Source organism: Anoplopoma fimbria, chromosome 5, assembly GCF_027596085.1.
Source record: "Anoplopoma fimbria isolate UVic2021 breed Golden Eagle Sablefish chromosome 5, Afim_UVic_2022, whole genome shotgun sequence".
NCBI classification, from domain to species: Eukaryota; Metazoa; Chordata; class Actinopteri; order Perciformes; family Anoplopomatidae; genus Anoplopoma; species Anoplopoma fimbria.
In genome coordinates, this window is record NC_072453.1 from 13148263 (window position 1) to 13161320 (window position 13058).

A 13058-nucleotide genomic window follows, 5' to 3' on the forward strand; every position below is an offset into this window, starting at 1 on the left:
TTTCTCTCCACATATCAGATACTGTTAAGAAGGAAAGGATGCCCAAAAAGGGATTTCTTGATGAAAGTTCTGGGTTGATGTTTTGCTTGTCTGTAAATGGCAAAAATATTTTACTTCAAGAAGGTCTAAAAATAATTATTAGTTTTAATGTGGGCTTCATCATTTCTTTTCTCTCCGCAGGGAAGTAACAGGAGGTGTATGTTGCCTCTCACTGTAGTGTCCCTGCAGCTACCATGAGTTGGAGTTTCCTGACTCGCCTGCTGGAAGAAATCCACAACCATTCAACATTCGTGGGCAAGATCTGGCTCACCGTCCTCATTGTTTTCCGCATCGTGCTGACGGCCGTAGGAGGGGAGTCCATCTACTACGATGAGCAGAGCAAGTTTGTCTGCAACTCAGGCCAGCCGGGCTGTGAGAACGTCTGCTACGACGCCTTCGCTCCGCTCTCCCACGTCCGCTTCTGGGTTTTCCAAATCATTCTGTTGGCCACGCCTTCACTCATGTACCTGGGCTATGCTGTCAACAAGATCGCCCGGGCGGAAGAGCAGACAGACAGCGGAGGGGTGATTGGATTTTCGCAGAGGAAGCCCAGGAAGCCCTATCTTGCAGGCAGGAAGCAGAATAGGGGCATTGAAGAGGCCGAGGATGACCAAGAGGAAGACCCGATGATCTATGAAATGGCAGAGGTGGAGAGTGATGATGGTGTACCGGTGAAAAGAGGTGGTGATGGACTAACAAAGGTCAAGGCGCGCCATGACGGGCGCCAGCGTATCAGAGAGGATGGACTGATGCGTATTTATGTGCTTCAGCTCCTGACCCGCACCTTGCTGGAGGTGGCTTTCTTGTGTGGACAGTATGCCCTGTATGGCTTCGCTGTGCCTCACACCTACGTGTGCTCAGACCTGCCCTGCCCTCACAGTGTGGACTGCTTTGTATCACGGCCCACTGAGAAGACCATCTTCCTCCTCATCATGTACACGGTCTCCTTGCTCTGTCTTGCGCTCAATATATGGGAGATGCTTCACCTGGGCATAGGGACCATCTGTGAGATCGTACGCTCCCGCCGGGTGCAGCTCCCCGACGACGAGCTGTACGGGCTGACGCGGGGACAAGAAACTCCTAATGAGGCGGGACTGAGCGGGGATAATTACAGAAGCTACCCATTTTCTTGGAATGCACCATCAGCTCCACCCGGGTACAACGTCGCCATCAAACCTCTTCTGGTAAATACAGGAAACCACAACAAGCCACTACCCATCACTGATATCACTAATGCTAAGATGGCATGCCGGCAGAACCACGTGAACATTGCCCAAGAGGAGCGTCAGCAGTACACCAATAACGATGAAAACCTGTGCACAGCGGGGATGGGAGACGCCCCCAAATGTGTTCATAAGGACATCCGTCAGCCTCAGAGCAAGCTGGAGTCTGACAATCCGGCCAACAGCCAGCCACAGAGCCACAGTAACAACCACAGCAAGCCTCACCGTGAACGTAAACACCGGCAGGCCTCCAAACACGCAAGCAAGGCAGACGCTAACAGAGGCAGCAGCACCAGCAGTGGCAGCAAATATGGAGTCATAAAGGGTTCTGAGTGGATCTGATATACAGACTGTGACTTTTGCTATTTTTTAACAATGCAAAGCCTTTTCTCAGACCGACACTATTTATGTTTATCTGTCACTACGGTGTGTAAACAATGGGCACGGCCCCTAGTTTGCATTCCTTTCAGTAGTATTCTTACCATAATAATTGTTTGGTGATTATAAGTGATTAATAGTGTCAGGATCGGACAAAGCTGGATAAATGGTTGTTGCCGCTGTAAACAATATAAAATGAAAGGTGTAAAAGTATGAAAATAACTTTGTATATATTGTTAAAAAGCTTTTGCAGGAAGATGTTGGTGCTGTATTTGATTCCCTGTGAATATGCAGAGACTTCCATGCTGTAAACCACGGTGCCTTACTGAAACAAAGTGCTGCTTCCTATAGACTCACCTTAACTTGTATCACCTTAACTGTCACAAAATGTCCTCATCGCCCCTTAAAAAAGATGTACTATGGGCTGAAAGCAGGAGCTAAGTCCCCCTGACTGCTTAACTGGATGCATTACCATCCAGGGGTTAATAATATTGTTGTTTCTCATTATGCAAAATAGTATTGTTATTTACACCCAAAAAGGTTTGATGTGGATTGTTTGTTTTCCCCAGAAGATAAATGAGAGAGTATGGTTCAGCTGGTAGTTTTACAGTGTTTTCTGTGTATTTTTCGGAGCAAGACAAGGAGTTCAATGGAAGTGTTTGGCAAAATGTAATGACCTTACTCTGTTGTTTAAACTGTTGTCAGTGTCTTATTGTCAAGCTGTTACAATATTGGCTACTTTTTGTTTGTTTGAAGTTCTTGCTACAAGTCTATGATATTGATACATTGAATTAGCCAGTGCATCTGGTCCGTTGTATGTTATTTCAAGCCTGGTATGAAGACCTCTTTGTAATCAATACATACTTTCAATTGCAGATTTTCAAATTGAAATGTCATTAAGGCTAGTCTTTTGCACTGTGCCAGTGTTTTTGTGAAAAATATTTTTATTAACAAAAAAGTGCATGTTTTGAATAAATACTTGGTATTAGTTATGTATTCTGTGTCTTACATTTAACAATTATGGTGGCATAAAAATGTAAAACAAATACTGTAAATTTGAATCATCCAATGGATGCAATGTTAAATTTCAATTGAGATTACTGTATTTACAGACACATTGCCCCCTGCTGGGCAGGATGGGATACAATATTAAGTATCTACCTCTTCAATGAGACTGCCATTGATCCCCATTATTTAAATAATCTGTGTTGGTTTTGGTATTTACAGTTTATATTACACGTTGACAGCTAAGGTAATAGAAAGTGATTATATTCGTTTTGGGAAGATAATTTTACCCCTTTTGTCAAAGCACACTTGTATGCTTTTTAATGTTTATTTTGTAGAAAAACAAAATTAACAACAGGGAAAAGATGGTGACCAAAACATTTTGGGTTTACTTTTTACTTGGAAGAAGCTAATGATAACATAGATAATAGTCACTTTAAGTACAACAAATGTTTTATTCTCCAACCATATCTGCATCTCAGAAATAGGTCAGAATAGATGTATGAATATATATATATATATATATATATATATATATACATATATATATATATATATATATATATATATATATATATATATATATATATACACATATATATATATATATATATATAGAAATAGGTCAGAATAGATGTATGAATATATATATACATATATATCTGTCCTGGCCCCTATAATAACTACTGACGTCATATAGGCGCAGGCTGAAAACTCATATATATATATATATACCCGGATATATATATATTATAGAAATAGGTCAGAATAGATGTATGAATGTATATACTATATATACATATATGCACATATATATATATATATGCACATATATATATATAGAAATATATAGAAATAGGTCAGAATAGATGTATGAATATATAAGAAAATAATCCATAAAACAGGGTTCATGTGACTTTTAAACACCCATGTGGCAAAGCAAAGACCATTCAAAAGTTGTGCTGCGTTAAGGGACGTTCAGAACTCTACGTAAATCCCAATACAATCATCGACCTTGCGAAAATACGTTGATGACTTGTAAGCAGCTGTCCTATAATCACATTTAAATGTAATTTCACATCATTGCTACATTACAAACATCACAATTTAAATCGCCGGGAAAAAAAGCTGAGTTATGGGTTACGGTTACTATTAAAAAGTCGCTTTTTGCTGCAGCGTTTCTTTTTTCCGGATGTGACGTCAACGTTACGCGCATGTCTCTCCGCCAGTGTTTTTAAAAAGCGGCGGTAGCTCCTCCAGAACATTTTGGTGAGTAGATATCTACTTATTTCTTCACCGTAGTTCTCCAGCAAAGTATTAAAACGTAAGTGGGTAATATTGTTGTCTTTATGCTCCGACCACGACGGATATTTCACTTCATAACAAGCTAGAGAGACGTTGTTTGCGTTGTTTATATCGAGAGAAGCTAATCTGGCTACAGGCAGCTAATGCTAACTAAGTGCACACTATAATAACACAGTGTTATAATAACAACACTGTGTCTGTTGTGCTTCACTAACTCTACTTTATGTCCAATTATTGTAAGATTGCTGCAGCCTTGTTTTGAGCAAACAATACATACTATGTGTAGTCTTTGTATATTCTTCCACAATGTGACTTTAGAGAGGAAACCACATGTCATTTAACTTTAAACATGCACTTTAACCTTGCACGAGATCAAGATACAGCTGTTTTATATATTATAACCGTAAAATTAAATTATATATATTTTGGTGAGTACATATCTACTTATTTCTTCATCGTAGTTCTCCAGCAAAGTATTAAAACGTAAGTGGGTAATATTGTTGTCTTTATGCTCCGACCATGACGGATATTTCACTTCATAACAAGCTAGAGAGACGTTGTTTGCGTTGTTTATATCGAGAGAAGCTAATCTGGCTACCGGCATAATGCTAACTAAGTGCACACTATAATAACACACAGTGTTATAATAACAACACTGTCTGTTGTGCTTCACTAACTCTACTTTATGTCCAATTGTAAGATTGCTGCAGCCTTGTTTTGAGCAAACAATACATACTATGTGTAGTCTTTGTATATTCTTCCACAATGTGACTTTAGAGAGGAAACCACATGTCATTTAACTTTAAACATGCATTTAACCTTGCACGAGATCAAGATCCACATGTTTTATAATTATAACCGTAATATTAAATACATATATGCAATGCAATAGTTATAATAGTTTCTGTCTGTATATATAATATTTCAGTTACTGTGGATTCTTTACTGTTTTTTACATTTTCTTTATTGCTATTTGCTATTTATAATACTTATTTCTTATCTTGTTTTTTACTATGTCTCTTGTTTGCACTATCCTCTATGCTGCTGTAATCCTGTACATTTCCCCGCTGCAGGACTAATAAAGGACTATCTTATCTTATCTTATCTTATCTTATCTTATCTTATCTCTCTAATAAAATAGAAAGACAACAAGGTGATGAAAATGTAATTTGTAGGATTATATAAATTGTGATTATATAATATGAGATTGTTTGTAAAACTAAGTGGCAGTATCTCCAATAGTATTGTACAAATGTAATGACTAAAAATAATGGCATGTGAGAAATGAGAGTGGAATGAGATAATAAATAGATATAATGATATAACATGAAATAATATCAACAATATGGCACGATCTACATATATGAAAAAAGGGGATTGTGTTTGGCTGCATATGATGCAGTCTTATGTAACAGTAGTGGAGAAGAACTTTGGACACAACATTATCAAAACAAAATTATTAAACATTATTACTAAAAAAAATATGTTATATATATATAGACTGGCTCTTTAAAGAGATATTGGTTTTTTTAAATTGGCGCTCTGTCAAATGTGCAGAATTATAACCTTTAATTAACACATTCTTTGTTTACCTATTTTTTATTTTATTTTTTAAGTAGGATCCTGGTGTTTTTCTGTGAAGTTGTAAGCTGCTTTACTGCACCAGCATCATGCAGCACCAGCAGTATGCAGAGGAGCAAGGCCTTCTGGGCTCACTGTGTCCTGGGCAGAAGAAGCTTGAGGGGAAGACCTTCTACCTGGACGTTCTGAAGAAACGCTCCACAGCCCTTCTTTTGGAGGCCGTATCACTTCTAGGAGGGGTAAGCATTTGTAAAGAGGAAGTCAGTATGCCTGTGGTTATCAGGGTTTGATCTAGGCGGTGACACTTCAGATATAAACTATTATGCAAGAGTTTGGCTACAACGTCAATTTGCACACATTTGTCTGCCTTCAAAGGTAGAGAATAATCAAACATTATTGCCAGATCAGAGGCATGTTTGGTTGTAGTGCCAAAACCATTATTAACAGTACACTATAGTGCTGCAACGATTAGTTGACTAATTGAATAGTTGAAAACTATTTTGATAAGCGATTCGTCATTTTACCAAAATAGTTATCAAATATTGCAATTTCTCATTTTACAGCAAAGACAATGTTTTGCTATTGATGAAGTAGTCTCTACATGGTTTCTGATCATTTCAGAAGACACTGCTTTGGAAGAGTAGATTATGCATAAGGAAAAAGATAAAGGTCTGACTATGACAGATTTCTCTCAGCAGAAACTGATGAGCAGATGCTGTTTTTTTTTCTTATAGAGGGTGGAGAGTTTCCTGCACAAGGATGTGTCCTTTGTCGTGACTGGAAGCCAAGAAGACCCGAAGGAGCAGAAGTCTGCAGATACTAAAGCAGAGAGAAAGGGGACGAGTGAAGAAGCCCAACGTCCCATAATGCAGCGAGAGAGCGTCCTCAGCAGTGACAAACCGCGACCAGGAACTCCTAGACCAGCGGTACTAAGCATCACTCATGCATGTTTTATAATATTTTACAGCTTAAAGGGGTTTGGTACTTAGAAAAAAATATTAAATATAATTTAACCTGATAATCGGCAAAATAAAATCATTAAAAGGTGAAATTAAATATAACTTGTGTAAATTGTTACATATTTATTTAAGAAATTATAAAAATGACTACATATTACCATTAAAAAAAAAAAAAAAAACATTTTAAACATCCTGACTTTCTATAGATCTTTTATTGCATCATAAACTATCCCTCTAGATGTGTTAGGCTACAACTAAATGTTTATCTGTGCTGTGTTTTTTTCTCTTCAGGCTTGTGGCAGCCGTGGGAAGGCCCTGCTTGAAAAAGCCATTCGCAATAATGTAAGTTTCAGTGCAGCCGTAATACGGTTTATCTATGAGATCTGTGAGCTTTATTTTTTGTGAATATCGGTGATATACTGAAGTCTGACATTGTTTTTTTATCTTGACTTGAATCTGATGGATCTGTATTGTAGGAACGACTGCAGGGGAACAGTGTTTTGGCCAATGCCCGATCATGGGGAGTGAAGATTTTGTATGTGGATGGTATCCTTTTGAACATTAACGTTGTATTTGTTCACCTCTATAGTGCAGTGAACCTCTGCTCACAGCAGATGGCACCATATGAGTGCTTATGTTTGTTCTGTCTTTCTTTGTTTTACTGATACTGATGAAGAAGCCTGCTGTTAACCAGCATAGAAATGTCACATTCTTAATCTCAGAAAGTGTATGAAGGTCTTTTATTGTTCCTTAATGTTGTATCAGATGTCCTTCTGTATTTGAAACAGTTGACTCGAGAGAGCTTCAGTGCTGTACACAAGAGGCCGGAGGTAAGATAGTCTTTCCACTTCATCAGACATTCTAATGTAATAGTTTTACATTTAAAATTCAAGCAACTAAATAATTTATGAGTGAATTAGCGAAAAGTTAACAGTTCTAAAAAGATCAATTAAATAATCAATTAAATAAGCTCCCAATAAAATGTGATAAACATTGTTAGGCTTATAAGGAAAAATGTAATAAAATATACATCAGGCTCTTTATTATTGAGTCTTAATTTAACTCTTTTATTAATTTTTTTGCAGAGGACTTCCGCTAAACATCATGTTGTCAAAGGTAAGTTTATGTATATGTGCTGCTAATGTGTTTATTTCCCAACAATACTGTATTTCTGTATAAGTGTGGATTTAATTACTTGTCTGTTCTCCTGGTCCACAGCTGCAGCATTGAGGTCTCCCTATCTTAAAATTGAAGACATGAGCAGGTGACTCTCATCCCTCATTCAGAGCAGTCTGTTTTTTTGTTTATTTTCTCTGTAGCAGGGATGCATTTACAATCCAAATGTAACAGTACACTTGGGAAAGAGCAACCGTCTGTCCTGCTCTCTCAGAAATCCACTCAATTCCTGAGGGAAATATCTGGCTCTTAAGCTGCTAAATGCTTCTCTGTGTTCACCAGCTAGTCCCTAACTGTGTCTGTCTGATTTTAGTGCTGAGCAGGTACAGTGGCTTTGTAAAGCTTTTCTTCTCAGGAAAAAATACGTTTTGCATCTGAAAAAGATGATATGAGAACCAAATCCGTAAAGGTGCGGGTCGGAAAGCTAAACAATCAGCTGAAAGTCGCTATCAAACTCCTTAAAGCCAAGGGGAGCTGCAGATTCAGTGATAATTCTCTGTAGGTTCATCACTAAAAGTGAATCCTTTCACATTGTGATTCGATACATGGTAAGTGTAAAATATTAGTTGTAGCTGCTTTAATTCTGTTTTTGATTCCAAAATAAACAGAAAGATGGGGTATAATTCAGGAATTTGGCTGCACATGATCCTTTTTTCCAGTTAAAACATAATGACATCGAAACAACGAGTCGCAGTGACATGTCCCAGTGTTTCTGCCCTTCCTACCCCACTGGGTGCTGGTTGTGGAGGTTTGCATTTCAGCCCAGATGATTTTCTTAATTGAGCCTGTTGAGGAGTCCCATCGTGTAATGTGAAGAGCCCTCCCCAGTGGTGCCGCTCCCCAGGAGCCCAGAGCTCAAGCGGATACAATTTCTATTCGATGAAGCTTTGCAAGCTCCGCTGCCTATTCCTACAGAGGATCTCTATGTGCTAACAGGTCCTTTCACTTGCCCTCTCATTTCAGTTAATTGGAGTGCTTTGGCTAATGTGCTGCTGTGAGAAAACCCGTGACATCTGAAACATTTTAATGTTAGCCTAGTTGGCCTATTTATCTCACATTCAGTTTTGCAAAGTGGAATTGAAATATTTTGAATGAGATGATGATGATAATCATTTATTTGATTTACATTTTGTGTATTAAAATATGTTGTTTTGTTATCTAACCAGGACATACAAGCCCTTGCATATGCAATCTACGACCTTCCCCACTCTGCGGTACTCGGGCCGATTCAGCCCCTTTGAATCTCCCCCACCTCCGTTTGATAAGCAGGCAGAGCAAGGAGAGAGTCAAACAAGGTATGTTTAACTGCCCTCATTTGAAGGATATTAAAGAGCGTTTTATTTCTTACAAACAAATCGTGTTCAAAAGTCTATAATGAAGAATTTATCCTAATTGTTGTTCATTTTTTGTAAATTAGGGAGAAGAAAAAAGTCCAAAGCAGCATTCAGGAGAAATCTCAAACACTCACACTCAGCTGTAACCCTTCACCTGTGAGGCCACGCAAAAAGGAAGTGTCTTACTGTGAATGCTGTCATCAACCCTTCACTAGTCTGGAGGAGGTAAAAAATATTTTACAATGATATTCGTTGGCATGTTACAGATTTTTCGAGATCCTTGTTTGGCTTGTATTTACATCTCTGACTGGTTGTCTTTGTTGGCCCTTGCAGCACTTGCAGTCTGATCAGCACCGTGCGTTTGTTGTGGATGAATCAAACTACAGTGTGTTGGACCAACTCGTGACTGAGATGCTTCCGGGATTTAACCCCAATCCAGCCCAACAGTCTGATGAAACACTGAACCGGTGAGTTTTTGTCATTGCATAGAAATGTCCTAATGATGTGAAATACCTGTAATCTTCTTTTTCACTGGACAACAGTGAGTTTTCTTTGTTAAAATGGTGTGGGGTTTTTTGTATTTTCTGTGTTCCCTCTCCTAGACCACCAACTCCTTTGCCCATCTGTGAACTGGAGCCTCTCACTGATGCTGAGGCGGAGCATGCTGTTCAGGCCCTGCAGATACAAGTTTCATCATTCCATATTCGCCTCTCCAGTCCGGCTAAGGGTTCATCTGGAGGTGCTATCCCATCACTAGGAGTTCAGTTTCCCATCCCAAATCCACCTGCTGACATCCAGCCTTTCAGTACTAACACAGACTGCCATCTCCCGGACGGCCATCCTCCCGCTTTAAGTCCAACCATGCCTGTTTTGGAAGTTGAACCACAAGCTCACAACTCTGCCAGCCGGCAGACGGATAATCAACACCTCTTCCCATCCCCTGACCCTTACTCCCTGCCTCCGGTCCTCAGCCCACAAGTCCCTTACACGTCCTACATTATGGATCCGCACTGCCCGTACTCGGAGCCCCCTGTCCTCAGTCCTCAACAGTACACCGAAGAGGAGGCTGAGGAAACGCACACTTGTGAAATGGACACTGGAGAAAGTGTGTCTCAGTCTGTCCTTGATCCTATCGCCACAACACATTTTCCCTCTGTGGCTTTGACAATTGCAGAAGAGGTAAAGGAATCGAAACAAGAAAGTCTTTTGGGATTAAGTGAGATCACATGTTCAACCAATCGTTTGGAGTGTGCTACGCTGTTGTCACCTAGATCTCGGTCCCTCCCTCGACAGATGGCGACGACACCAAACGTCAGAAAGCGCTGCAGATCAGCCAGCCCCGAACACAGCCAGAGCAAAAGGAGGAGGATCACGGCGGAATTTGGTTACAGAAGTAGCTGGATTAAACAAGTGCATACATCTGCCAAACCAGAAAAGGACATTATGGCAAAACCTGAGGGCTGTTTATTATTTGACAAAGTCTCTTGTCAGATAAGACATTCCAGTCCTAAACCAAAAGTTTCTTCCACATACACTGTGGAAACACTTGGATCAAAACAGACTTTTACCACGTTTTGTGTTCCTACAGTAACGAATTTCACTCAGGCAACAAATCAAATGAACGTTTTAGGTCATGTGAGCACTTCTGTTGCTGATCACCCATCATGGCCACTCTCCTCAAAAGCAAAGACTTGTGATCCTCCACTTCAGCTCCCCGCTGGCAAGTCTCACAGTGCGATTTCCAGTCAAGACTCTCAATGTGCACAATCCCACTCCACCTCAGTGTGCATCGAGTCAGCCCTCATCCCAGACTTAGCCACGCTCTCTCCATCATCATCAGACTCTGACTGGGACTGTGGCCTTCTGTCACGACTTGGACCTTCCTGTGCTGCTCCACTGTCGCCCGCCGAGCAGAGCTGTGAGCTCGACAAGGAGCGCCTCCACATGCCGTGCACCTGGATGCACAACACCAGCTACGAGTCAAGACTACACACCGCCCTTCAGCCGTCGCCCCCAGCAACCTCACTGTGTGGGGAGGAAGTGGACCCTTCAGCGTTTTCCAGGACTGTTGTACAAATTGTTGAGGTTCAGCACTGATGGTTATTGTCTTTAGTCATTTTAAAGAACTGCAAGAACCAATACATGTAAGGCAACGGGAGTAGTATGTTTTCACATTGCAGCTGCATATCTAACAGGGAGAAAACAACTGGCAGCGCTTAAGCTCATCAAAATAAGTCAATGAAATGTAATATATTACAAACTTAGTGCAAACTAAATCGTTATATTAAGCTGTTTTTTACAGATGCAGATTTTTATTTTTTGTTGAGGAAGATGTTACTTTGTGGATACATTTCCACATGAATTTGAAGTGCATCCATTATCATTTTTCCTCTCAACCCCTAATTCCTCCTTGTGAACAGAACCCTAAGCAATATTCTGTATGTTGTGCTGACTGAAGTCTTTCAGCAGCTATGTCCGGGAACATATGGTGGTATTGAGAATTTAATGAGGCTTTCCTGAAGGGGGCATTGCTCAATTACTGTAAGTGCTGTCTCTGGATCAGATCCCCCTCGCGCTGGCGTTGATGAGGCGTTCGTAGAGTGGAGGACTCGCACAACCTGTGATACAGGAATCGGTCTGATTAATGTCAAATTGCTTTTCCCACCTTGTGAAGGTCGGCCAAAGGACTTACGTTGTCAAGGGGAGACTCCTGCTTCACGGTATGTGTGCTGCAGCTACAGGGAGGTTAATTGTCTTCACTTCGAAGTTGAGTCACTTTCCATAAAAGACTTTGTCATCGCTCATCATTCTAGACAAAACTAAAAATCCTATGTTGTCCAAAATCGCACCTTCTGAATATCTTGCCTTGACTTTTAAAACACACATGCAGAATGCAACAAGCAAAGATAAATCAAATATGATTTCAGTTCATGTAAGAATAGCTGTTCTCTATATGAACATGTGAAATAAATCCTTGTACAGTGTTTTTAAATAAATGTTTTGCACCATAAACATTTCCCTGTTGCATTGTTCAGAAAAAGTTGTTGCTCGGGTAAAGAAAAGTTAAGAATAGTTGGGGTTTGCTGAGTGTAATTTTTCGCCTTGGCTTAATAAATGCTGACACTGCTTGTAGGCTAAAGGAGAGTCGAATGTGAAGGGAAGGATGAGGGAAGGACAGCAGCGGGTCGATGTGTCCTGTTTGGCTCGACAGCCCAGCTTCCAGCTGACACAAACAATATTTGATATCTCATCGCCAAGCCTTGTTACGTAACCCTTGACTATCCACATTTGTTGGAATAAAGGGAGCCATTGTATGAGTCTTTGTTGGAAAGGAATGTGGTTGTGTCTTATGAGATGTAATTTCCAACTGGGAGTTAGGATTTAAGTGAGATACAAAGCTCAAAATACCAAATATTCTGGTCAAAGTATTTGTCCCAACCGTCCACAGACTCCCGTTGGACAAGATTTTATGTGAAGGGTTGATGGATTGAAGTCTGCAATCATGTTTTATCATTAAAGTTAGTTATATTTTTAGATTACAATTAGTCTTTTCATTTTACGCAGCTCTCTGTGCACACTTTATATAAAACGTTCAACCACCAGCTTTCATCATGTACGATCTTCCGTTACAGATTGAGTTCACAGTAACTGTAAATGTTTATTTTAATCCATACTGGCTTAAAAGTTAGTTCAAAGTTTAACCTTTTGTCAGCTGATGTTTCCATGGCCAAGAATAAATGTACAATCTCAATATAAATGCAAATATATTGAGTTAAACAGTCAACAACTACTGTATACTGCCTCATCAGGACTTTGGGTCTGTTATGATCAGATTTGACTGACCGTAACTGACAGAAAAAGCACCAACTGTCATGAGATTGTGATTCAAATGTTGCCCCTGACGTATTACACAATTGTGCTTTTCAGGCCGGCTAACTTCATACCATTGAGAAGGGAGAAATGCATTTATCTCTCAAGTGCAAATACCTAAACTGTTATAACTTAACAGAGCCACATAGGGATTTGTCCTTCTCAGATATGATTAGTTTAAAGAATGT

General features: G+C 39.8%; 2 protein-coding genes across 5 annotated transcripts; both read left to right on the top strand.

Moving 5' to 3' along the window:
- The first annotated feature begins 233 nt into the window (after positions 1-233).
- On the top strand, positions 234-1604 carry LOC129091336 (gap junction gamma-1 protein-like). The gene has a single exon (XM_054598917.1). It carries the CDS (start codon positions 234-236, stop codon positions 1602-1604), a length of 1371 nt encoding a protein of 456 aa, XP_054454892.1.
- Positions 1605-3843: 2239 nt separating this feature from the next.
- Positions 3844-12538, top strand: dbf4b (DBF4 zinc finger B). Of its 4 annotated transcripts, none has more exons than XM_054598933.1 (12): positions 3844-3914; positions 5570-5770; positions 6266-6457; positions 6782-6832; positions 6967-7036; positions 7256-7320; positions 7576-7606; positions 7709-7754; positions 8833-8961; positions 9084-9225; positions 9334-9467; positions 9603-12538. In XM_054598933.1, exons 2-12 carry the CDS (start codon positions 5621-5623, stop codon positions 11095-11097), a joined length of 2505 nt encoding a protein of 834 aa, XP_054454908.1. In that variant the 5' UTR covers positions 3844-3914; positions 5570-5620; the 3' UTR covers positions 11098-12538. The 4 variants fall into 4 exon arrangements, with proteins under 4 accessions (XP_054454908.1, XP_054454907.1, XP_054454905.1 ...); XM_054598932.1 differs by having other exon boundaries at positions 3850-3914; positions 5567-5770; XM_054598930.1 differs by lacking the exon at positions 3844-3914 and adding an exon at positions 3919-3969 and having other exon boundaries at positions 5567-5770.
- Positions 12539-13058: the final 520 nt, after the last annotated feature.

Bases quoted from the DNA above. Each gene is read 5' to 3' on its own strand.
- LOC129091336 (XM_054598917.1), top strand. From the start codon at position 234: ATGAGTTGGAGTTTCCTGACTCGCCTGCTGGAAGAAATCCACAACCAT.
- dbf4b (XM_054598933.1), top strand. From the start codon at position 5,621: ATGCAGCACCAGCAGTATGCAGAGGAGCAAGGCCTTCTGGGCTCACTG. The intron at 6,458-6,781 runs GTACTAAGCATC...TTTTCTCTTCAG, and splicing joins CAGGAACTCCTAGACCAGCG to GCTTGTGGCAGCCGTGGGAA. The intron at 7,755-8,832 runs GTGACTCTCATC...TTATCTAACCAG, and splicing joins AAAATTGAAGACATGAGCAG to GACATACAAGCCCTTGCATA.